At 45.7% G+C, this 25482-nt stretch overlaps 1 protein-coding gene across 1 annotated transcript in view; it reads left to right on the plus strand.

Moving 5' to 3' along the window:
- Positions 1–20525, plus strand: part of LOC120841422 (venom metalloproteinase antarease-like TtrivMP_A) — a 28903-nt gene extending 8378 nt beyond the window's left edge. Inside the window, exons 8-14 of the mRNA XM_040212313.2 lie at positions 6360–6493; positions 8140–8195; positions 9339–9450; positions 9683–9850; positions 17194–17326; positions 18488–18607; positions 20432–20525. Of these exons, the coding sequence (XP_040068247.2) occupies positions 6360–6493; positions 8140–8195; positions 9339–9450; positions 9683–9850; positions 17194–17326; positions 18488–18607; positions 20432–20479 (771 nt within the window). The 3' untranslated portion in view covers positions 20480–20525. The remainder of the gene's footprint in view (positions 1–6359; positions 6494–8139; positions 8196–9338; positions 9451–9682; positions 9851–17193; positions 17327–18487; positions 18608–20431) is intronic.
- Positions 20526–25482: the final 4957 nt, after the last annotated feature.

The raw sequence follows: 25482 nt of genomic DNA on the forward strand, positions 1-25482 counted from the left end.
TCACGTGACCCCAGGGACGTCACGTGACCTTTGTGACGTGACGTGACCCCCATGAGGTTAGGTGACCCCGCGAAGTCACGTGATCCCCATGAGGTCACGTGACTCCAGTGAGTTCACGTGGCCCCGGCGACGTCACGTCACCCTTGTGAGATAACATGACCCCCGTGAAGTCGTAAGGGTCACGTGACCTCACCGTTACGCCGATGGCGTCGGCGTCGCCGGCGCCATCGGTGTAACCATGAGAAGTATCAGGTAGGGTGAGGAGATGAGGAGGATGAAGGGCTATTCGCTTCCCTCAGTACCCTTCCCTCCTCCTCCTCGAGAGCTGCGCTCTAATTCGGTTTTACAGGGAGTTGCACACTCTAAAAAATTCTGTGAGTCTACTTTCCCGCACAACACTCGGAGATCCATTAAGCGCACCTTACAGAGCCAGCTCAGCGAATGATGATACCCATACATATGTTTAGACAAAAAAGCAGTCTCAGTTGTGACATTAAGCAATGCAAGCCTGATGTTTTGTATTGATTAATGTCACAACTCAGGCTGCGTTGTGTAAAAATATGTTTCGGCATCGTCATTCGCTGAGCTGCCTCCGCAAGTTGCGGTGATTGGATCTCCGAGTGTTCTGCGGGAAAGTAGACGTACCGGCGTTTCTTAGAGTGTAAGCGGCTTTCATATTTTAAACACAGTTTTCTTACCAGTCGAAATAATTAGTGACCCCACCCGTTTTTTTACGCACTTCTTCCTAGTAATACACAGTACGATCTCCGACACGGCAATTATAGAAGACCTTGGTCTAGGACGAATTATGGACATCAGCAATTATCATACTTCATACCTGATTTCTTAAATAAACATCTATCCGTTAGGAAAATAATCTCAGATTGTGGAACAAAACACAGCTTTAAAATTAGTCTATAATGGTACCTTCTCTCATATCATGTCGAGTACATACTTTTAGATTATATTTTCATTGTGTATGAGTTGTATTACCTGTCTCATTTATTTCCAAAGTATCAAGTGCACTAACGATAGTATAAGCCCTGTACAAAACATGCTGTGTTGATTGTTGCTGATGGGCTATTGTATCTCCATGTTATCTTTAATGATAATTGTTTTTGTTTTCGCCTGCTGACCATTGTAAACGGGTGATAGGCTCAAGTCAGGCAGAGCTCATCTGCCTTTTGCCCTGTTACTGTAGGCCCAGTGCCTACATAAAGCCAATTAAATTCAATTGCTTGAAAATAAAAGGAACGCGTTACAGCTACCGATATAAAGTAACGCACATTATTTTTGCGTTACTTTTTTAGTTACGAATTGATATGTTTGATGTTTTCACGTTAAACGTATACTTAATCGCCATATTTCCAGAAACATCATGTCTATGCAGCCACTTAACATTATTACTTTGCTTTCTTAAGGCTTGACCCAAACACTCACAAAAAATGCAAAGTAAAACGCAAAGAAAACAAAAGATCACTTAGCTTGGCGCCTAGAAGCACGAAAAATAATTTGTATAATTTTGATTTAAGTTCTATGAAATAAAAGTAACCAGCGACGTAAATCCCCCTATAAAAATGATTTTTGAATTTTTATTGAAAACGTGTTGACTTCTTGTTGACTCTGATTACTTCCTTTTGACTTTGACTTTCTGCTGACATGGTCAACAGAAAGTTTGTTGACTTTGTGTTGAAACTTTTCTGATGAGTTTCTTCAGCCTGAGTCAAAAGAAAAGCGGTTGACTTCCTATTAACTTTATTTTGATTTTTTTTTTGCTGACATTCTGTTGACAGTTTTATCAAAATGACTGCAGGCGTTCTGTTTACTTAGCGTTGAAAATTTTCTGTTGACTCTCTTTAGCCAGTGTCGTTTGAAAAGATACAGACTTTCTGTTGACTTCTCATTGAACATTGTACACCTCGACTGGATGTGAAAAGTTGCTAAATTTTCAATAGTCTCTGACAAGGTGAGAACGGGAAGCAGCTTCAGTTGTCCCGTGTCCAGCGCGAGCCTACTACCCTTGACAACGCTTCGGGGTTCGCGCACCTCGAGCGCGCGCGTGAAGTCAAAGCACGACGGAAAGCATGGGGCCTTCCGCCGTACTATAAGGCATAAGGCTCTGGGGCGGTCAATGGGTCAGTGATTCAGGTATTCAGTGCATTAGAAAAGTGGCCTTTCATTAGAAAAGTGGGCCAATATTCAAAAGAAAGTAAACAGAAAAGTTGTTGACATTCTATATCCTCTATTGAGTTTTTTCAACAGCTTTTCAACAGAAAAGCAGAACAATTTTTGGTAAGGGCTGTCACCCGTTACTCGAACTGCGTAACGTTAATACATTACCCGTTACTGTTTTAAAAAAAAGTAACAAGTACGTTACGCGTTACCAAAAATAAAAAACGCGTTACCGGTAACGTCGTTACTTGTAACGCGTTACCCCAACACTGGCGCTGAGTCATAAAACGCCGAACAGTCTTTGTGTCAAAACACGGAACTCTATGTCCCCCTCACACTAAAAAAAATAACGTTGCACTCCGAAATAGAACACGACCCAATCAACAGTGAGACATCAGTAAGGGGCTATGTCCGGGTTTGTAGAAAGGAAACAAGGAGAAGAAAATCGCCTTTATCTTGAAGGTTACATATGTCACAAACAGCGACAGAAAGCAAACGGAATGGTTTCGTCTCGTTGCCGTTACAATTCATCAAGGTGCGGGGCTTCGATTTTGACTGAAGAAGACAACGTGAAAAGCAGATCCCGTAAGTTTCTCTATCCGATTTGTCTTTAACGGTCTGTTTATGCATGATAGAAACCACTGTTATTTGAATCGTTTCTTACTTACTCTTATTAGCGCCGCCAGGTATATGCTTAAGGGCCGTTAACATGCCATTGCACATTTACGCCCCTTTTACTTATAGGCGACAAATAACCATGCAGCAGACGAGCCGAGGCTTGTGAGGGACCAGCTGCGCTTGGCGCTGAAAACATCAGCAGCACCCAACCGAACACGCCCCTGCCAAGGTTGTTTAACGAGGAACTTCTCCAAACCTGCTCTGCAGTTTCCTTCCAAATTATTATATCTATAACGCCTACTAAGTATCATGCAAAGTTTGCTAAACGAAAACACTAAATTTATTTTAGGTGCCAGATGAAGAAGCAGCAGATATGCCCACGATTGCCAGCATGAAGGATTCGATGTATCGAGAAAGGCGCTCATCGCAGCCACCGGTTCCTTTATCAGCCGACACTCCGCAAGACAACTGCGCCCACAAAAACACAAATATAGCGAAGCCCTACTTCATCGTCGACGACCGCAGAGACCCTCGTCTTGAATAGTGGCCTTCGCAACACGAGATGGCATGCAACGGCTGTCGTCAGTTCAAATTATTTTTTTGCGGACGGGACTTTTTTTGTTGTACCTTACATGTGTGACCAACTTTTAACTCTGCATGTTGTAACTGACGGAGTGCCTAGCGCAGCAGTTTGCTTTTTGTTCTCGGGTCGGCTAGCTACAAATTTATGGCCGTGCGTTTGAAGGGCGATAATTACATTTACATCTGCTGGGATTACTTCATGGACCCCTGAACGTTTCATGACGAATTTTAAGCAGGCGCTTTTTTGTGGTCTGCGTGTCGTGTTTCCCCAAGATGCTCATCGCGGGTTCCACTTTCATTTCTGCGCAAAACGTCTGGGCCTTCGTTCAGGGGGCTGGGGACAAAAGCGCATATTCAAGAAACGGCCAGCTAAGGTGGCTCATTCCTAAGCTCGTGGCATTTTCCTTTGTTTCGCCTTCTGACATCCCTCGCCCCTGGGCGTTTCTGCGTCGGGGCGTATATTGCTCAGTATTCCGGAGCTTATTGCATTACTTGATTACTTTCATGCGACTTGGATGAGGGCATTTTCCAACTTAATTCCCATACATTCTTTTCTCCTGCTCAACATGGCTTTAGAAAACTGTTCTCATGCGAAACTCAGCTATTAACACTTACGCATAACCTTCACGCTTGCCTCGATCGTTCATCTCAGGTTGACTGCATTTTTTTAGATCTCTCTAAGGCATTTGACAAGGTTTAACATAGGCCCCTTTTGTATAAACTTAGTAAACTGAACATTGACTCTCATGTGTTGACTTGGATCAACGCCTTTTTAACTAACCGTTCTCAATTTGTTCATGTTAATGGCATAAACTCGCACCCCTCTCCTGTGACTTCTGGTGTCCCCCAGGGTTCAGTACTCGGCCCTCTTTTGTTTTTAATATATATCAATGACCTTCCTTCGCATATCTCATCCTCAGTTGGTCTCTTCGCAGACGATTGTGTCATCTATTCTGAAGTAACTAACGATTTTGCCGTTCTTGCACTCCAGTCTGACCTTGACAGCATTTCTCGTTGGTGCGATAAATGGCAAACGGAACTCAATATTAACAGGTGCAAATCCATGAGAGTATCACGTCAAAATAACACCTGTCCCTCGTACCATATAAGAACTGTTGAGCTGGAATCCGTGTCCTCATTTAAATATCATGGTGTTCATATCACTAACAACCTCTCATGGAACATTCATATTGAGTATATAATTAAAAACGCTAACCGCATGTTGGGCTTTCTACAAAGGACTTTCTCTCTTGCCCCACTGTCCTTAAAACTACTTCTTTACAAATCATTGGTCCGCAGCAAACTTGAGTATTCTTCCGCTATCTGGGACCCCGGTATAACGCTTGCATTATCATTAGAAGCTGCTCAAAACCGTTCTGTTCGTTTCATACTGCATAACTATCATCGCACATCTAGCGTAACAGCAATGAAAACTACCCTAAACTTGTCTGACCTCCCCCTACGTAGAAAAATATCTCGTCTATGTTTATTTCATAAAATTTACCACCACAATGCAAATCTTCGTCAGCATCTGTTAACACAACCATCATACGTCTCATCACGTTTCGACCATCAAAATAAAGTTGGCATCCCTCAGTGTCGCACCTCAAGATTTCATCAGTCTTTCATACCCATGACATCACTGGACTGGAATCGCCTTCCTGCACCTGTTGCCAGCGTAGCCGAAAATTCCGGATTCAAAGCTGCACTTTGCGAATATTTTTTTGGATTTTGGTTGACAGTGTTTTGTTTTAACAATGTTCTGTTTTTGGATTTTTATGCTTACCCGCCTAATTACTGATTGTCTTTGTCTGCAATTAGATGTGTGTGTCCACTCTCCTCTATAATGCCTTCGGGCCCTGAGGGAATGAATAAATAAATAAATAAATAAACTGTAACGCCGGAACCATCACGAAAATAGATGACCAGAACCATCCACCATATGGAAGCATAGCATCGAAAAATTAAATCCATGTCTGGAAGATCGCACCCGAACCCCTTCGCGTTCAAAGATTTAATCGAGAGAGACGAGGCCCAAACAAGTGTCGTCTTGCTTCAATTGGAAACCGGGGTGCCGTACGTGCGCGAGGCCGGAAGATTGAAGTACGTTTTCACAGTGGCGTGATTTTGCTTTTTTTTAATTTTTGAACTATGCTAAAGCTTCTTTTGAAGTATAGGCATTGCTGAGAGCTTTAGCAGCAGAAATAGGTGTGTGAAAAAAGTTGCAGTCGATTCGTTGTACCAGTGTGTGATGTGTGAGAAATAAAACCAAGATACGTTTGTCGCAAACAGATGGTATCCCTCTAATCGAATACAGAGAAATGGTTTCGAACAAGCCTTAAAGGAGGGAGGCGAGGGGGAGGGGGCGGTGCTAGTGCGTGCCTGCACACATATCTTATATCTGATGGTATGTTGGTGCCCCGAACATGGTAAGAAAGGAGGGTCGGTCTGTGTTGCGAAGAAGGGTTCCAATGTTCGGTGAGGGTAACAAAGAAACAACTTATTTCCGCCATCACCTTGCAGTATTTTTATGTCGCGATTACGTAACACCTTCTATATAAATAAGAAAACGAAGACATATGTCTCAAAGTGATTGTGTCAATCAAGAGCAATTGAGGATTTATCGGTCTAAATGAAAGTTACGAAATCGCTTCTGTTCGCGCAGTCGAAGCCGTCGGTTTTATTTCGAAGTAACCTTCCGTTTTCTATTTCAATTTTGCACAATTTTAATTTTCGTCGTGACAGATGGCGCTGTCAAAACAAAACTAGCTCCATTCTAATTCGTTTTCGCAAAGGCCTGTATGTTTTATTTAGCTTATTTTACGTAGTACACTCAAATTTTATAAGCATTGGACCTTGAAACATCATTGCATCTTGAAAGTACTACTTTTCGATGATAACCAAGCGCCCTTTTCAATGGCGGTCTAATATGTGATTGAGAAAGTAATATAATATGAATATTTTTGTCTAATTCTTTATGTTTACAGACGAAAGAAGATGAGTATTTCATTGTGGAAGAAGATACTTTAGTCTCACCGTCTGAGTCACTAGAAGCCTTTGGACAATTCACCGCAAACACCACGTTCAAAAGGCCTGCTGATTTCTACCTGATGCTAGTTGGGTAAGCAAGATCACGTAATTCCTGAGGTCTAGTTGTGCGGTTGAGGCAGAGATAGCATATCCTAGTTCCTTATGGCGATTCAATGCTCCCGAAGGATATGTGACAGATTAAGGCGGTCGTAATTTTCGGGATTGCAATAAATTACGCACTCCTTAGATCAAATATTTGACTTCCATAACTCCCCAAAACACACATTAGCTTTTATTTCAACACAAAAGCAGTCGTAGAATTTTTTTTTTTTTACGGAAACGAGCACAGTTGCTCCCTCTACTCGTAGCCGGAACAAGTGGCCACATGATCTTCTATTCCGGATTTAGGCAGGCAAGTGGCAAAACCATGCAGGAGGCCAGAGGGGTATTACTACAGGGGGATTCAAGGAGAGGCTAGGCTCTTTAAATCGACCGCAAAATTCGGTTTCTGAACCGATCGCGCTACAATTTTGTGCAGCGTTGCCCACTGATGGTGCATTTCTGTTTGTAATATTTGCGAATAGCGAACCTACCTGAGGAAAAAGTAAAGAAAGAAAAAGGCTAAGCTCCTATGGAAACGCAGCGAAGCCACCGGTCTTCTCTGCGCTGTATTTACCTTACCTAGTGATGAACAAACTCGCCTGCATCTCCACTTTTGCTACCCTCGTACTTCTGTCGGACTCGTGCCAGCAAGCTTGTGTGAATAGCATATCAATCCAAAATTGTAACATGCTCTCTTTTTTATGTGCCGCTTGAATGGACTTTGCGGCAAGGTGACAAGAGACGTGTAAAAAAGTTTTGTTGCCCCTCAAAACGAGGGGAAGAGGTGCATAATTTCGGTTAATACGCGCTGCATGCTACAAGTTATTCAAGTATTATTTCCGATAATATCAAAGCCCTTTATTTATGCGAACCTTAGTGATCTCATATTGTCAGTATTAGGCTGTCGCAATCATCGCAGTTTCGGTTTTAAAATTTTCTGTCAGCGGACATTAAGAAAGAATTTCCTGGAAACAATATTTCTCTTGCAAAGGTTAAGTAGTCTTCAATTTTGTCGATTGTATATGTATAGTAAATGTGTTTAGCGGATATTTAATATTTCTTCCGGTATCTTAATGTTCTAAATACAAAAGAAGCTTATGCTTTTCTCGATGCACAATCTTTTTCTCTTACTCTACGTTTGGTTCAAAGCGATAGCCTAGAGAAAGGCGTGGTAAGGGCCGCGGGAAAATGTTACGTTCAAAATCTTGTTTTTTAGATTGGCAGGGCTGGTGACGGGTAAACGCAGACAATTATATTCTCATCCGAGAACCTTGCATCGATTTTACGGGTGGTAACGTCAGCGCGCCATAACCCTTCCTACATGTTCCAAAATTTTCTAAAATCGAGTAACTTAGTGCTTCTTGATTAGAATGATATGTTTTTTCTTACAAACCTGAACGTTCATTGAGAAGTTTTAGTTAATAATCTTACTTATCGTGGGAGCTGCTCTGTTACGTCCCCATCGCTGTGTAACTCACCTGCCGAGACTGCAAAAGTGTAGCCTTTCCGGCTTTTCTAAAAAAAGACATGTAAAGCCTAAAAAGCACAAGCTATATGTACATTTATTTTTTCACGTGATTAATGTTCATATCAGCAGGAATACGCATAATTAGTATTTTCATATTTGCATTTCAGGCGCCCCTTAGGTATCCGTAACGAGGAGAATAAAAATTTATATCGTGCTGTTGACGGTAAGAGAGCGGGGTCAGACGATGCTGCGGACCACACATTTATGCTGAATCTTGTGAAAATCGGAGTTTAACCAGTTATTTCTGAGAGATGTCTAACAAATAAAGAATGATATACGCCGTTTCTGCTAGTTAGTAACACGAATTACTCAGTGGGATTTGGAAGTTGGTAGCCGTTTTTACAGAAGATGGCCTTTGCTGCATAAAATGAACATCGCTTGATATGAAGCAGTTCGAGAAAGTCAAGTTCAAAATGTTTTTAAATAAGTTTTGGCTACTTAATTCACAAATAAAATTTGACAAGAAGGGTTTTCGTCAGATGATGGACATAAAAATCACATTCAACAAATATCTCTTGGACATTTCCCTTATATTCGTGGTGAGTTTTGTAAAATACCAAACGGGAAAATACACTACAAATTATGACTGTACATTTTCATTCTACGTAAAACTTTAAGGCCGCATGTGTACGTGTGTTCGCAAAAAAATTGTGATTTTCATGACAAGACGGCCTACGCGTTGCGCAACACTTATTGCCCTCTAACGGTACAACCTGATGCGAAAGTTTTAAAAGTCACTGTTTGCCGATTCAAAAGTTAGAAGCAATTTTTTTTAAATTTTACACTTGCAAGATGGGTCCTGTTTTCGGTAGCCGACGTCACTCATTTTCGTGTGTTGCTGGACTTCGTCGACTGCTCTCGTCCTATTGTGAATTTCCTAAAACTGTTCATAATCTTTCAGAATAACCTGATGCTAAAGTTCTAAAACTTTAGCATCAGGTTCGAGCACCGAGCGCTACATTTGGCCGAAGACTGAGCGTTTAGTTATTCGTAATTTAGCTTTGCGCTAAAAAAATAAATGTAGATGTTTGTTTGCATGTTTGCTTGGCTTGTATCTTTCTGAAAACAAATTTTCCTTGTAATCACATCGCACGACTTCTAGATACGACTTGTTTCCTAGGCATTTGAGAATTTGGCACAAGCGGTCACGCCTCGGCTAATTTTTAAGTTTTAAGGCTGACGTCTCATAATTCTAAATAGCTGCTTTTCCAAGGAAGGGCATTTTCATATCACAGCGTATTCTTACAGCTTGAAAAAAACGGCATTGAATGTATTTGGTAAGCAACAGATGAATTATTATTTCCAGGTATCGCATTTGCAGCAATGGTGTGCGTGAAAGGCGTCAATGTAGCAATAATTAAGGAACAACCTGCTATTTACTATAGTTTCACCACTATAGCCCACGAAATCGGGCATTTGTAAGTATCTTGTCACTCCCATTATAAACTCATGTGCTCAGCGTATCTCCCGGGAAGAGCTTTTTTAGTCACCCTTACTGAATCCCATTACTTTTATCGTCGCTACGGACAATGCGATAAGCGCCGATAAGAAGCGTGACCATAATAAGACTTGCTTTGCATTTCTTAATCTGTCCCTGATTATAGTGTTGAGCATTAGATGGTTTTCTTAGCATGAACATTATCTTCGCAGGCTCGGGAGCGCGCACGATGGAAGCGGTCCCTTCAGGTATCCGCCGAATCATCCTGGTGCTGTTGCCTGCAAGTTACCAGAGAAATACATTATGAAACCTCGAAGGCCTGTTGGACCGCCTTTCGCGTTTTCGAATTGCAGCGAGGTGCAGATGCAATTTGTTTTGAAGTAAGTATTTGCTTGAACTTTCTTAGGCACTGGTATCGTCGAACTTTTATTCTTCTTTTGACCCGTGATAATTCCTATGCTATTATTTCACCCTAATTTTGAATGTATCGTTTGCCAGTATACGGGGATGTTACTTCAAATCGTAGTTACTTAAATCGTAGTTCACTTAAAGGGTAGCTGAATCCACGAAACGAATGACGACAAGCGTTAACATAATAGGCGCACTATGTTCCTTAAGCTGTCAGCAATAGTTGAAAGAAACTTGCAGCTAACCTGTCATTGGAGAAGCAACGAGGCTGCAAGTTCACAACGACAATACATAGTATTGTGGTTGTGCTGTTATTCTCGAAATAAACAAATTGCGGCCATTATATCGACTTTAAACGTGACAAATAATCATTAAACTTGACAAATAATCTCTCTTTTTAGAGTCCTAGTACGTCCGTCGGTTGCTTAGTGTAAACGAACTCATTATCATAGCGGTCGTTTTAATGCTTTTATTTTTAACCATTTTTTTGCGTTAATTTAATTATACTTTATTAGCAGGCAGGCCATTTTATTTCACTAGCAGTAATGTTAGGTGGTTCTCTCGGTAGTTCCAATTTCAACACCAGTCTGAACGTTCACGACCGCCGCTGTGACCATTTCGACAAGCAGTTGCCATAATTATGCAGTAAAAACATTCATAAAACTATTTTAGCTGCACGACAGCCTTAATTATTGTTGGATAACGTTTTTCAAGCATTTATTTCAGTAAGCTCGTAAGAAAAGGACGTTGATAAAAAACTAGCTCTGCCCTTAAAGCTATCTGTGTTGTCTTGTTGTCGGCCCGAAATTCGCACAGCCAGTCATCAGAGCAGCACACGTTGTCAAACACAAGTTGCTTCTGTTTTTGTTTAGGAAAGCTGTCATACCAAGGTAACTTTTTCGTTATCATCCATGTTGTGCTAGTGTTGCCACGATGTGACAGGGTTTTCGGACAGCATGGGAAGGGAGCAACAAGTTGCACGAATGTTGGACAACGTGTTGTGTTGCTGTTGCCGTCGTGTTGCATCAGTGTGACACGGCCATTAGAATTTTTGTAGCCACGCATTTTGGATAATTACACCAATTAAAGAGGCATTAGTATATCGGCTGCCTTACGCTAGTGGAAGGATACTTTTCTCCTTTCTTTGGGTGTGTTCATTAAAAATTTTAATGTTGTATTATTATTCTAATCTCATGAATCAGGAAAACATCCGTTATGAAAATATTCCCTGGAGAAGACGAACAAGGGGGAACAAAGGACAAACACATATCTCCAAACACAGTTAATTTCTCCTAGCTGTGTTGAGATTTGTTTTTGTCCTTTGTCCTCTCTCAGGTAGCACGCCCGAGGAATGCCCAACTTGAGCAAAGGTCTGGCAAACATAAGGGCCCAACTTTGGCGCAGTTAGGTTTTTGCACCATGACACTCATCAGTGCCAACGTACGGTGCCTAACTATAGCGTTAGTTGGGCGATCCTAAGGTATGCCAAAGTTTGGCTCTTCTCTGGTACATCAAAGTAGTGCCAAAGTTGGTGCCATACTTGAGCCATACCTGCCAGAGCAACGCATAATTTGGGTACTTCGGACACGGCAAAGTTTGGCTTTTCTCTGGTACCCAAGAGGAGTACCGAAGTGTGCCATTCTTGAGCTATAACTACCAAAGCAATGTTTAATATCGGTATTTCGGCCTCGCCGAGTTTGGCTTTTCTCTGGTCTGATGCACTTGTGGCAAAGTAAGTGAGAAACTTGAGCCTTAATTGCCAAAGCAACGCCTAATTTGGGTATTTCGAACACGCCGAGTTTGGCTTTTCTTTGGTGCGCCACAGTTCTGCCAAAGTAAGTGCCATACTTGAGCCATAACTATTGCAGTAAATCTTAATTTGGCAATTCGGGGCATGCCGAAGTTTGGCTCTTCTCTGGTTGCCTACTGAAGTGCCAAATGAGTGCCAAAAGTGTCAAAGAAAGCCGAGAGGCCTGCCCAAGTTTCGAATATCTCTGGTGTGTCACAGAAGTGCTCTTTCACGTGTCCCAGAAGTTAATTAAATTAAATAAGCGTTGGAAACACGATGGTAAGATGTCATCACCTCCGTTCCCAAGCAGCACGGCAATACTTTGCAGTATCGTGCCAGTGCCGGCCGAAAGTCGGTCCATTATCGCTCAAATGTCCAGTTTTGCACCACCGTTTGATATCCGGCAGGTATTGCCGTACAACTGTTTCGCCCCGGCCTAGCGTCCGTGCAATATTGTGCGAATACCCTACGATGCGTCTGGTCCGTATTGGCCGAACGTCGTGCGTGTATGTGTAGGCTGCATATCATTTGTTGCATATCCAATCACATATACGGATAAACAAATTTTGTTTTTCGCTCCCAGATGTTTATTAAACCACTGTCATCGCACACAGTGCATTTGCGACATATTTACAAAGGCCACACTTTTCTGTAAAACGAAAAGCAAATTATAAAATAAAATTAACACTGTCCTCATGTCAAGCAAAACTCATCACACAAAAAACCGCGGAGATTGAGAAGAAAACAAGACTACTAAAAGAAGAATGCTTTCAGTGTACTTACTAATAAAAGAGCGATATCAGGTAATCCTTGATAGATGCATAATCCAACTCAGGAACCCCACAAACGCATTCGAGAAAGAAGGTTGCGCACATTCAACTGACGTCTCGTCGTCGGCGATGAGCAGTTTTGTCGAAGCGTTTCCAACAAACTAATCACAAGAATTCCACGAACTTCGGTGAAATAAAATGGCGGTTACCGAAAAAGTGGCATGGACGTATTCCGACCGTTTACGACGAAAAAACACGGCCGGGTCTGCAACGCACGAAAGCAACAGAACACAGAAGAGCGCAGTTCGAAAACCGGACCTAAGTGGCCCGCCAATTTCTATAACTAGGCAAACGGCGAAAACAACAACCCTAGAGATCCTATCAGCGTGACAGACAAAGTCACGTGACAAATTTTCGTCCAAACGTTTTTGTCGTACTCGCCCTACGTAGAGAGGTCATGCCTGGTTACGCATTTGGCGCCACCCTTTTGATTTGCCTAAAGCGGCTGTCGCGCTCGCTGAAAGCCACACAAATACACAAAAGCAGTTGGGGAGGATTTGCAAAAGGCGAGGTCGAAGGGGCAACAACAACGCATAAAAGGAAAGGCCGCTTTTCCCGGTGACCTTGTCGCCTTGCCTAGTCTGTCAGCGATCGGCTTCCATTGTGGGACTCAGAAAGATAATCTCCTTTCTTGAGAGCGAAATGGAAGGAGTGCTTTGTTTTGCGAGCTTGTCGCCATCCAATAGGCCTCAATTGTTGCTCTCTCGTCCGCTCCCAGTGGATTCCCATGGCTGTTGTGCCGGCGAAATTAGGAGCGCAGCCGGGACATTTTCTCCCGTGAATGATGATCGTGTACTTAGAATCCGAAGCAGCTCTTTCGGCGTCCATTTGATGTTCTCGGAGTCGGTCGTTGAGGCATCGCCCCGTTTGCCCGATATACCTGGCCCCGCAGGACAGGGGGATCGATACACTTCCTCTGCTTCCTCCACTTCCCCCAAGATTTCCCTTTCCGGTACTCCCACGGAGCGGGCGGGCTTTGAGCTTGAAGCCGAATATAAATGTTGTTAAAGATGATAATCCTGTCTGTATCGTCCCTTTTGTGTCTCCACTATCAAAATATTTAAAAGGTGCCGACACGCTAAAATAGTTCAAGTTCCGGGATTTCATTCTCATTCCCCAAGTGTGATGCGGGAGCCGCACCACGGAGCCCTGGTCGTTTCCGCTCTTTGTTATCGCTAGGATTTGACAGTGCTCAATCACAATGCAAGACACGCACAGAGCCACGTTCGCTTTTGCAATGCACCGCCTAATAATGGTATTTCTTGTGGAGACGTGGAGACGCTCAATGGCAGAACTTCCTGTAAAGGCGGATTCACTCCGGGGATGTAAGCAGTCGCGCGATTCGACTAAATCGCATCGCAAAAAAAAAAAAAAATAGATGATTAATCTGGCGTGCGCGATGAGCGAGTCAAACGCCTTCGTTGGCGAGTCGCTGCTCAAGAACTCTCGCTCCGAACGCCGTTGATTGCCTCGGCCTGCCCCCGACAAGAGCGCATCGCAAAAAGTCGGGTCAGCAAGCGACAGCTCAAACCCCGTTGCTTTTTGCCCGCGATGGTCGCTTTTGCGATGAAGTTATCGCGCAACTAGATCGCATCGCCGGAGTGAACGCGCCTTAATGCCGAAAAAGTTTCACGGCGCGTGCCGATATTGGCGTGTGCTTACGCGCGAGTACAAGATCCGGCACAATTTTCGTTTGCTAAGCCTGGTCCAGCCGCGTCAAAACACTCAGCCAACCTTTGGACTGAGGAAATCCAGAGACACCCAAAATAAGATAAAGTTGCCAGCCGAATAAAACTTGATTTATATTTAGTTAAGATGAAGACCACCCGCGTACATCAAATCCCTCATCCGCCGAACTCTAAGCCAATAAGCCAAGTTCTGGCACTTGTTTGGCAACTCTGGCCCGTAGCTGCCAGATGACAGCCAAACTATCAAAAGTAAAGCTTAACTTCGGCATTAGTGTGGCGATTTTGGTTCGAAAATGCCGAAGATCTGCCGAACTACAGGGAAGTAACCCTAAATCTGGCATTTGTTAGGCGATTTAGGCCCAAAGATTCCAGATGACAGCCGAACTACTAGGCAGTGAAGCCTAAGTTTGGCAAATGTTTGGCGAATTAGGGCCAAAATACCCAGACTGTTGCCAAGGGAGCTCAGGTTTGGCTCTACTTTGGCTACAGACGCAAGCCAAGTTTTGGCCCAGAACTCGGTGCTGCCTGAGCTTGCTCTTTTTCTACAGCGATTATTTTCACCATTCTTTTCCAGCTCGCTTGCACCTTTGCATTAATTTTGTTATTATAATTACCTTAATATGCTGGCCATTTACCCTTCCGTACTGAAAAATCTCATTTGTATGAGAATTTTCTGCGTCCAATAAACAGATATGAATCATTCAAGATATATAAGAACCACATAAAAATATAAGAAACTTGTGAAACGTTTCCTATAGACCCATTTCGGAATTTTGGCAACACTAAAAAAAATTTAGCCCGAATAGTAAAACATCTAGCAACATTGGGTGATCGCCGCCATTACGCAGGGTTCGACTCGTTCGACCGGTCGGCGCGCAACCTAGCCGCCGTAGCGTTTCGAGCTATGGCTTGTGGGGGTGTTTTCCCGATCACCTGTTGGACTAATGATCTATCGAAACTGCTACATATAAGTGACAGAGAGGTGTAGCAGTTTCACAGGAGCCGGTCAGGCACAGACCGGTGCATGGAAAGAAGCTACAACTTCTTCGTCGAAGCATACGTGGTCCCCGGATCGATAAAGGCTAACTACTCACCCTCCAGGCAAGTCCTTTCTTGTTTTGTAGTGATTTTTTTTAGTAACATTCCATAATTTTAATACAGTTAATCATGGTGATCGCGCTTTTCGCGTGGCCACTCCGAACGACCCGGTAGGCTGCCCCTGTCGTGAGCTTGTCGTTCAGCGACAGCCGAGAACTCGCTCGTTTCGTTTTTCGTACCCCTCCAATAAACTTACGTCCGCGTACCAGTAACTGCAAAAGATGCCTCACGAGTCACAACCTTGAGTGCTTGAGAAATCGCAATTGCAAATCGTACAGAACAGCAGAAAAGTTTGTAGGTGTGGGTGGCAGGCAGGCCATTTTAAAATCCTTCCTCGGTAACCTTTTGAAGACTACGAAATTACGCGGTTTGTGGCATTCCTCAAAAAGCTACAGAGTAGACTTTCCAGAATCACTGATGTATTGGGTTTATTTCACGGCGTTTGTAAACGTACCACGTTTGTTCGAACCCACTCGAAATGCGACATTGCAAAAAAAAAAAAAAGTGTCCTGGAACTGATTTTTATTTGCACAGAAAATACGCACAGCTGTTTGAAGTGTAAAACCGGTGTTTTTTTTGGTTTTTTTATTTCATTCAGTGCAGGAAGTTTCTTCATCAATGGTTCCTGCTACCGAAGCAAGAAGACGACTCAAGAACAACATACAATGTGTTCAGGAATAAAAACCGTTGAACACAATTACAATTGTTGAACATGCTCTAAACTCTTTGGCTGCATTATCACAAATTTACAAACTGATTAGTAGCGTAACGTCCCTAAACGTCTAGCGGTACAGACTTGGCACTCTGCTCAGGCCACCACTCCAATAGTTCCCACGATCGCAATGCGGGTTCGAGTGATCTTCAGATTCGGTGTACACTGCATTTAGTCTGTACACCCCCTCCACCCGACGTCTGTTTTCTGGAAAACTTTTTACCGGCGTGAGTAAAGGATACGAACTTGCGGAAGAAGTAATCATGCATCTACACACCGAAGAAGTACCTAAAATGGCCTCGGTTGCAATGAAGAAGCACTGAAGGAGGGAGTCGCTCGCGCATGCGAGCCGCGCACTAAACCTCGGCCGTACCTCTCTAGTTAAAGACGGGGCGCGACACACAACCACACTACTACAACATATAATCACTTGCGATGCTTCCGCTTACGGATGATAAGAGCGTTTTCTTGTCTAACCCGCGAAAGTTTTGTAAACAAAACGAGGACTCGATTTTCTTTTTAAACACTTTAGAACTTGTCTGACACGAACCTTTTTGCCGTCTCCGTCAACGCATCCATCCTGCGTACACAAAGGTACGCAGCGGTGCGATTGGATATTGATGCGGCGCGCAGACTGGGACTCAAAGTGTAAGCAGCACAGTTGTAGGCGGTAAGATGCAGGCGGTTCTGGCTGGACCCCTGCGTGATGGCGGCGGACCTAGTTGCAGTTGCGTGCAACAGGTGGCGCTCTACTCCGAAAGGCGTCTATATGTTCTTATATATCTTATAAAATTATTTTCACGGTTCATATATGTTCTTTTTCACTAGGGTTGTTGGTGTTCGACCGGCGGCAGTTGATAAACCCGTTTGCTCTACTGACGCCTAAACCCTGGTTAGCTCAGTTGGCAGAGAGCTCCAGTGGAAATAGAGAGGTTCCTGATTCGATATCAGGACCAGGCGGACCTTTTCTGTCGTACACCAGTCACCTAGCTGTGTTTGGAGAGTGGTGTTTTTTTCCTTTGTCCCCGATGTTCCTCTTCTCCAGGGAATATTTTAATCATTCTAGTGAAGCTCCCTTGCACCTTTGGACTAATTGCATTATTATAAAAAAAAACATCCGTATTTCTCCCATTGGACACACACAGATTTTGATATATTATTTTAAAACATATAACGATCGATTCTTGTTTATTCGCAGGCTACGTGGAGAGGAATGCTGGAAAACACATTCCGACTATGACTTTTTTACCGTCACCAAGGAGGTTGCGGGCCATTTGATCACACCGGAGACGTTCTGTCGACGCATTGACCCAGAGCAATACTCATCGGCCGTGAGCATCACTCCTCTTCCCCTTTGTATACCTTTCCTCACCTGAAATTCGCTCTCCTACCTCTCGGCAATGCGCGCAGCATGCTGAAGGTCTGTCCAAAAAGGACATGTTTTGTGCAGCCACAGCTTTTGCTGTCGCTGGAAATAAATGGTTTCCTTCAGTTCCAGCCCGCTTGCGAACGTTGCTTGCTTGCGAACGTTTTTTTTGTTTTTTTTTTTGTTTTTTTCGGCTGGGAGAAATGCTATTCATGACTTGGGTTCTTGGAGAGAGGCTTGAAGGGTGCTCATCACGTGGATCCGAAGTCACACGCTCTGCTGGCTGTCGTCCAGACCCCAATGTTGTTGGCAATCGCCAATCTTCCGAAAACAAAGGAGAGAAGATGACGATAGTGGGAATTCGAGGAGGAAAGGCGTGCTGTTTGTATGCTTGATGCCCTCACTGAAAACGCAGGCGCGCAGCAAACTTCACGCTTTTTAGAAGCGTGCACACTTCTTTGGTTTTTTTTGCCGCGTACGGGCGTTTTTTTTCTGTTTTTTTTTTTTTTTTGGGGGGGGGGGGACTTTTGAGTCGTGCCCTAATAAACACGTTTCCAATAAGAAAAGTTAACTTTCAAGTAATGCCGATTATGTCTCTGCTGTGTCATGAAGGCTCGCATAGAGCGACGTTCTTTATGGTTGGAGAAGTACAATATCGATTTTTGGTCTCTGTAAGAAAGAACAAACACTTGTTTAAAATTTGTTTATTCCCATTACCTCAAATGCCTCTTAGGTATTGCATATATAGGGACTAGACCGTTGGAAATGAAACCTAGATATAAACGGACGTGAAATCGCTAAACATGTATCGAAAATAGAACCTACTGCACGACACATTATCTTCCATAAAAAATAATACAAGTACCACTAAAGTTTAATGTTTCCACCCAGTTAGGAATCTTACAGGCCCATAGACATAAAATATCTCCTTATTCGCTGACCATCGATCTCAATTGGAAACGCCATCGCTTTCGGAGACCCTTAGACATTTGCTGTAGCATCTGTGGTTATGTGCACATATGTTCTACACAATTTGAGGTCAAAATAATATTGAAAATGTAATCAAACATTTGTCCCACAACATATACTTGAAGTTAACTACCGTTCTTGCTACAAATATTTTCAGAGTATGGAGAACTGCGTCATAACGTGCCGGAATAATGTGCTCACCAAAAACGGTTACTACCAAATAAAAGAAAACACCCACTTCGCTCCATTTGGCTACCCATGCGGAAATAATGGAGAGGTAGGACATCCCAAAATACTTTTTTTCTCTTAGTTTTTAAGCAGCTTGGGGAGCATGGGTGTTTCCGATGAGTGCAAAGAAGGTAACATGTCAGTTAGGGGAGCTAGCGCACCAACAATTTAAGAAACGCATTAAGTGCCGGGTACTGAACATCTTACCATTGCTCGGTAGCCCATAAGATCTCGGCATCAGTGGATAAGAACGTCGAATCGCCGATCACGCTCTCAGAATCGAGACCATAATGGTCCACACCCTGCGACCTTTCAACTGACAGCGACTCTATGTGTGCTTCAAGAACGGCTTACCAGTATATCATCTCCTAGCGAACACTACGTAGACAATTAGTGTGATATATATTTTCAGTTAGCTCGACTCTTTAGAGGTGCAAGTAATGTCCGGCACCAATGAATCTTCAGTTGTATACCCAGCCTGATCTTTTAGGCTTTCTGATTTTGTTTTCAAAAAGGCAGGGATTGCTGCATTAATACAGTCTGCGATCTTTAATGGTGAGAAAATATAATGTCGCCCCCAGCGACACCTATTGGGACTAGATGCCAACTACCATGCTTGCATAATACATTTTTCGTAAATAGACCCGGTTTAGCTGTGATGGTGCTTTTTAACTTTTCGTACCAGGTACACCTGAGTCACCTAGGTTGGATAGATTGGACGAAAAAAGCTGAACTTCTCTTTGTTGCACCATCAGAGGAAGATAAGCTACCCTACTCTTGATGCTTAGAGGTTTCCTTTTCCCCACTCTCCTCTTCTCTGGAGTTCCCTTTGCTATTGTGGAAAGAGTGAAGGAGTTCGTGAGCGAAGCTTATTGAGCAATTTTTAAAATCTACTTTTCTCCGAACCAGTTTTTAAAATAGAATTTAGGCCTTTTTTGTAAAGGGGAATGGGGCGAGTTCACCAAAAATATGTTTTTCTTTTTTTAATTTGTGGTAAAAATCGGACATTTAAAACTCGGCATCGAATGTAACGAGATAACTAAGCCCGTCGCGGTTTTGCAATGCAAGTGGTACATCGACTTTTTTTTTTCTTTTTTGAGGACTGAGATACAAATTCATATTTCACATGTAGCTTGAAAGAAAGATACAGACACTTTAAAGGTTCTCTAAGATTCTATCGGGATACCTGTGTACCGCGACACTGCCCAGTTGTGTATATCTCCAATTTCACATTGAACCGAGAGGATCGCCAGCAAGAGCAGTCTTTCGAACACCGTAGAAGATAAAAAAAGACAGCAGATTTATCAAGCGCCGCTTTCCCATTTCAAGCATTCTTAGTCTGATGTTAATTACCAACCACTCTTTGACGTGAATCTCAAATTAATTGAAACTGTGCTATCTGATGCCTCGTTCAAAGCAACCAAATCCATTCGGCACGCACACCCATTGTAACCGGGCGGGAAACAAATAAGGAGAGTTTGTCACAAATTGCAAACAGCTCAAACCTACGTAAACTTGATTCTGACGTATGAGGCGCTTTTCCTATGTCAGTATATAGTGTGAATACGCGTGTGTTTGTTTTGTCTTAAGTTGTTCGCATATGTATACACAAATGTACTACAACTATATGTATTCATACATATCTTTTTGCTAATCTTGTCAGATTTTTGCTTAATGCTTATTTTTAACGTATATTACGCTCCGAAAACCGAAACCAGACCAGTACGAGTAATTGAGAGATCCTACTTTAAAACTTCTGCATAGTGCTTAGAATCGAGTACAAAGCATAAATTGACGGCTTTCTAACATTTCTCGGTGTTTCCCCACGACGAATTTGAGAAACCTGATATAAAAAATGTTCCCTCTTTTTCAGCGGTGCTGGTTCGGAAACTGCACAAATATTGACAGCGAGGTTTCTTAAACAGTTACAAGGTGGAAATTTGCGGTCTCAAATATCCACGCCTCTGAAGAAGTATAAATAAAAGCGTTTCTTTTTGCCTTTCGCATTGAGTGTTATATTGTCATGGGTGGTGACTAAAAAAAACAATAAATAAACAGGAAGAAATAAACGTTTAATGTGGCGAACTTGTGCCAAAAATAAAAGATTACAAAAGATTATAATAGAGCGTCGCGGGCGTCGAAGTCGGCGTGGCAGCAGAGTCGAACGCTGGGGCGAGACTGGCTCCGGCTTGCCTGCGGAGCCGCTTTTGTACACACGTTGGCTTCTGGAGCACTCGACGTAGAAGGTTCGACGCGTAGAACATTTTGACCTCGAATCAGCTAGACGGTTCTCGATTTCACCAGAACATCACATTACAGTGTTAACAAAAATGCATAGCCGCGGCCAGGAATCGAACCATGGCCCTTCGCGAGGGAGGCAAGCGCGATAACCGTTAGGCTACGGCCGCGCTGCCTACTTGGCGCGCGGCATTACTCCCCCCTTAAGAAGTGCATCGCCCCGATGCATCCCAAAACAAAACAAAGCACATAAAAAGAACGTCAAACTAAAGAGTCACTTGAAACACATAAGATCCACAGTCCTATCAAGCATAGTACGGCTTCAGGCGCACGACGTGGACGACTTCAGGTCGTGGTGGACTGCGTGATGATGTTCTTGTTCCGTCGGGCATCACCTCGTAGTTCAGCTCGCCGAGGCGACGAAGTACCTTGTATGGTCCACAGTACCGGTTCAGCAGTTTCTCACTGAGGCCGCGGCGACGGATGGGCGTCCACACCCACACCCTGTCTCCGGGCTGGAAGTGAACGTCCCTGCGACGAAGGTTGTAGCGGCCCGCGTCGACGCGTTGCTGGTCTTGAATCATGAGTCGGGCGAGCTGGCGGACTTCTTCGGCGCGTTGAGCAACCGCCTGGGCGTCGTCGCTCTCATTGTCAGATGGCTCATGGGGCAGCATTGCGTCCAGCATGGTCGTTACCTTCCGACCATGTACCAGCTGGAAAGGGGTGAATCCAGTGGTCTCCTGAACCGCCGTATTGTAGGCAAACGTGACGTAGGGCAACACCTCGTCCCACGTCTTGTGCGCTACGTCGACGTACATAGAGATCATATCGGCGATTGTCTTGTTGAGTCGCTCGGTCAGCCCGTTGGTCTGCGGGTGGTATGCAGTGGTTCGACGATGGCCGGTGCCACTGAGACGAAGGATCTCTTGCGTCAGCTGGGCCACGAACGAAGATTCGCGATCTGTAATCAGAACTTCTGGAGCGCCGTGCCAGAGGACGATGGATTCGATGAAAAACTTGGCGACTTCCGCAGCAGTCCCTGAAGGAAGAGCTTTCGTTTCGGCGTACCGCGTGAGATAATCTGTGGCGACGACGATCCAGCGGTTCCCCGACATCGAAGGCGGAAAAGGACCAAGTAGATCCCTTCCGATCTGCTGGAAGGGTGTAGTTGGAGGAGAAATGGGCTGCAGAAGCCCGGCCGGCCTCATCGGCGGTTTCTTGCGTCGCTGGCACTCGTGGCATGATCGTGTGTATAGGGGGACGGTCTTGGGGAGCTTCGGCCAATAATACTTTTCACGATTACGGGCCAGTGTCCGGCTGTAACCAAGGTGTCCGGATGTCGGGTCGTCGTGGCAGGCTTGGAAGATCTCTCGAAGGTCACTCGGGATTACCAGTAACCACGGTGTGTTGTTGTCGCCGAAGTTCTCTTTGTAGAGTACACCTTGTCGGATGGCGAAGGTCGGCAGTACTCGTGAGAAGACACGTGGCACGGTACTCCTGCCCCCTTCCAGGTGCTCGATTAATGCGCGGAGCTCAGGATCGTCCCGTTGACGTCGTGCCATATCGTCGGGATTCACTGCTCCTAGGAAGCACTCGTCGTCATTGTCGTCGCTGCAGCCGGAAGGGGTTTCGACGGGGGCTCTGGACAGGCAGTCGGCGTCGCTGTGCTTGCGGCCTGACTTATAGACCACTGTCATGTTGAACTCTTGTAGTCGAAGACTCCATCGAGCGAGGGGTCCTGACGGGTCCTTCAGGTTCGCAAGCCAGCAGAGCGAGTGGTGGTCCGTGACTACACGGAACGGGCTCCCGTACAAGTACGGACGAAACTTCGTTATTGCCCAGACGATCGCAAGGCATTCTTTCTCAGTCGTGGAGTAATTTTTCTCCGCCTTGGACAATGTCCGACCTGCGTAGGCGATGTCTCGCTCGATGCCTTCTTGCACTTGGACTAGCACTGCGCCTAGTCCCACGTTACTTGCGTCCGTGTGAATTTCTGTTTCCGCATCCTGCTCGAAATGTCCAAGCACAGGAGGAGTCTGGAGTCGTCGTTTCAGTTCGTCGAATGCCTGCTGTTGCTCCTCGGCCCATTCGAACTTCTCGGCGTCTTTCGTGAGATTCGTAAGTGGTGCGGAAATCCTTGCGAAATCCCGAACGAAGCGTCGATAATAGGCACAAAGTCCAAGGAATCTTCGCACGGCCCTCTTATCTGTCGGCGCTGGAAATGCCGCAACGGCGCGAGTCTTCTCGGGATCTGGGCGGACGCCTTCGTTACTGACCACGTGGCCAAGGAACTTCAGTTCGTCATAGTCGAACCGTCACATTGACGGCTTGAGTGTGAGTCCGGCGGTTTGAATGGATGGAAGAACAGCTCGGAGTCGTCTCAAGTGCTCGTCGAAGTCAGCTGAAAATACTACGGCGTCGTCAAAGTAGACGAGACAAGTCTGCCACTTCAGCCCTGCCAGTACGGTGTCCATGACACGCTGGAAAGTTGTTGGCGCCGTGCATAGTCCGAAGGGCATGACCTTGAACTCGTACAGTCCATCCGGCGTGACGAAGGCTGTCTTCTCTCGGTCCCGTTCGTCGACCTCGATTTGCCAGTAGCCGCTCTTCAGGTCCATCGATGAAAAGTATCGAGAGTGGCGCAGCTGGCCTAGGGTGTCGTCGATGCGGGGGAGTGGGTAGACGTCTTTCTTCGTAACCGTGTTGAGCTGCCGGGAGTCCACGCAGAACCGAAGAGTTCCGTCCTTTCTCTTAACCAGCACGACAGGAGAGGCCCATGGACTTCTTGAAGGTTGAATTATGTCGTAATTCAGCATCTCTTGAACTTGCTGATGGATCACCTCCCTTTCCTTAGCAGAGACTCTGTACAGCGATCGATGCACAAGGCGCGCGTCGTCCTCGGTACCGATGCGGTGCTTGGCAACCGCGGTCTGGCGCACCTTGGACGACGTCGCAAAGCAGTCGCGGTATTCGGCGAGAAGGTTAACCAGCTGACGCCGTTTAGGGTCCGGAAGCTTAGAGTCAATATCGAGCTGCGCTGGCAACGTACTGTCTTGCTGGGGCGGCGAGGATTCGTCAGTGATCGCGGTGATTTCGGCGGAGTTTCGGAGTTTCTCGACGTGGCCGACGGCTGCACCTTTCGTGACGTGTTGCGTTTCGTTTCGGAAGTTCGTCACGAGGGCCACAGGCCGCCCATTGTGAAGTTCAGCTACTCCCCTTGCGACGCCTATGCCTCTTCCCAGGAGCAATTGGAGGCTTCCCTCGAGAAGAACTTCACCACAGGAAGCTTCATCGATCCCGACAAGTACGAAAACACTCGACCGCGGTGGTAGGTTTACGTGGTTTGCGAGGACTCGGACCGTGGGTGACGTCGCTTGGGGTTCCTCCGCTGGTGGAGCAGGTTTTCGTAGGGTCAGCCGGTTTGTTCCGAGGTCGATGACGGCGCCATACTCGCAGAGAAAGTCCATTCCGAGGATAACGTCCCTCGAACAGTCTTGCAGAACGACGAACTTGACAGGGCATGTTTCACCGTGGATCTCGACGCGAGCAGTGCATCTCCCGACTGGTGTGATTAGATGTCCTCCGGCGGTTCGTATTTGGGGTCCTTCCCACGGCGTCATGACTTTTCGAAGGCGGCGGGAGAGCCTCCCACTCAAGACTGAGTAGTCTGCTCCGGTGTCCACGTGCCGATGCGTCGTGGCCGTCGATGGCGACATTTAGGTTGTTGGACACCGTTGCAGGGGCGTCGTAGCGATGCGTGGCGTCGGGAGAGTGGGAGCGCTCCGGGGTTCTTGGAGGCTCTTTACTCGGGTCGTCTTCGGCAACGGCACCTCCAGGCGTTGCCACACTTTGTTTTCCCGACGAGATAGGGGGGACAGGCTGTCACGGCGCGACCGACGGAAAGGCGACGCGGAACGTCGGGGGATTGAGAACGGGAACCTCGTGGTGCGGTGGGCGCTGGTGACGGAGGGCGACGGAGGTATTCCTCGATGTCCCTTGGTCGTTCTCCAAAACGAGGTCGACGGTCGTTTGGAGCGAATCCTCGCTCCAAACGAGGCCGAGCTCGCGGTAGGGGCACCTCCGGTAAACGTGGTCAGCCTCCCCGCAGTGGAAGCACACCGGGCGTCCGTCATCCGTGCGCCACACGTCGGTCTTTCGAAGTCCACGCTGCTCTTGGCGCGGCGCGTACTGCGGCGAAGAGACTTCTCGTTGGGGTGCAGATGGGTACTGCCGAGCAATGGGAGGCTGCGGACGACGAACAACGGCGGCATAGGTCACAGCTGGTGGTTCCGGTGCGGCGTCGGCGAGAACGTCTGGCTGGAGCGCTTGCTGGACCTCTTCTCGAACAATCTCGGCGATCGAGAGTGAAGCTGGACGTTCGGCGGCAGGTATCAGCTTCTTCAGTTCTTCATGGACGATGTCCCGGACTATTTCTCGGATCCCCGGAATACTGGCGCTGAGGGTGCAGCTTGAAGGCGTGGGTGCAGCGACGGCAGGAGCTCGATGGAAGTGAGCGGCTCGTGCTTGCAGGGCCCGTTCAATGTTGGTCGCCTCTGTTACAAACGTTTCCACGGTGGTCGGCGGGCTGCGGACGAGGCCTCCGAAGATGTCATCTCGTACGCCTCGCATCAGGATCCGCAACTTCTTTTCGTCGGTGGCTTGAGTTTCGGCGCGAGTGACCAGGCG

This window comes from Ixodes scapularis, unplaced genomic scaffold (genome assembly GCF_016920785.2).
Source record: "Ixodes scapularis isolate PalLabHiFi unplaced genomic scaffold, ASM1692078v2 PGA_scaffold6__148_contigs__length_123643588, whole genome shotgun sequence".
NCBI classification, from domain to species: Eukaryota; Metazoa; Arthropoda; class Arachnida; order Ixodida; family Ixodidae; genus Ixodes; species Ixodes scapularis.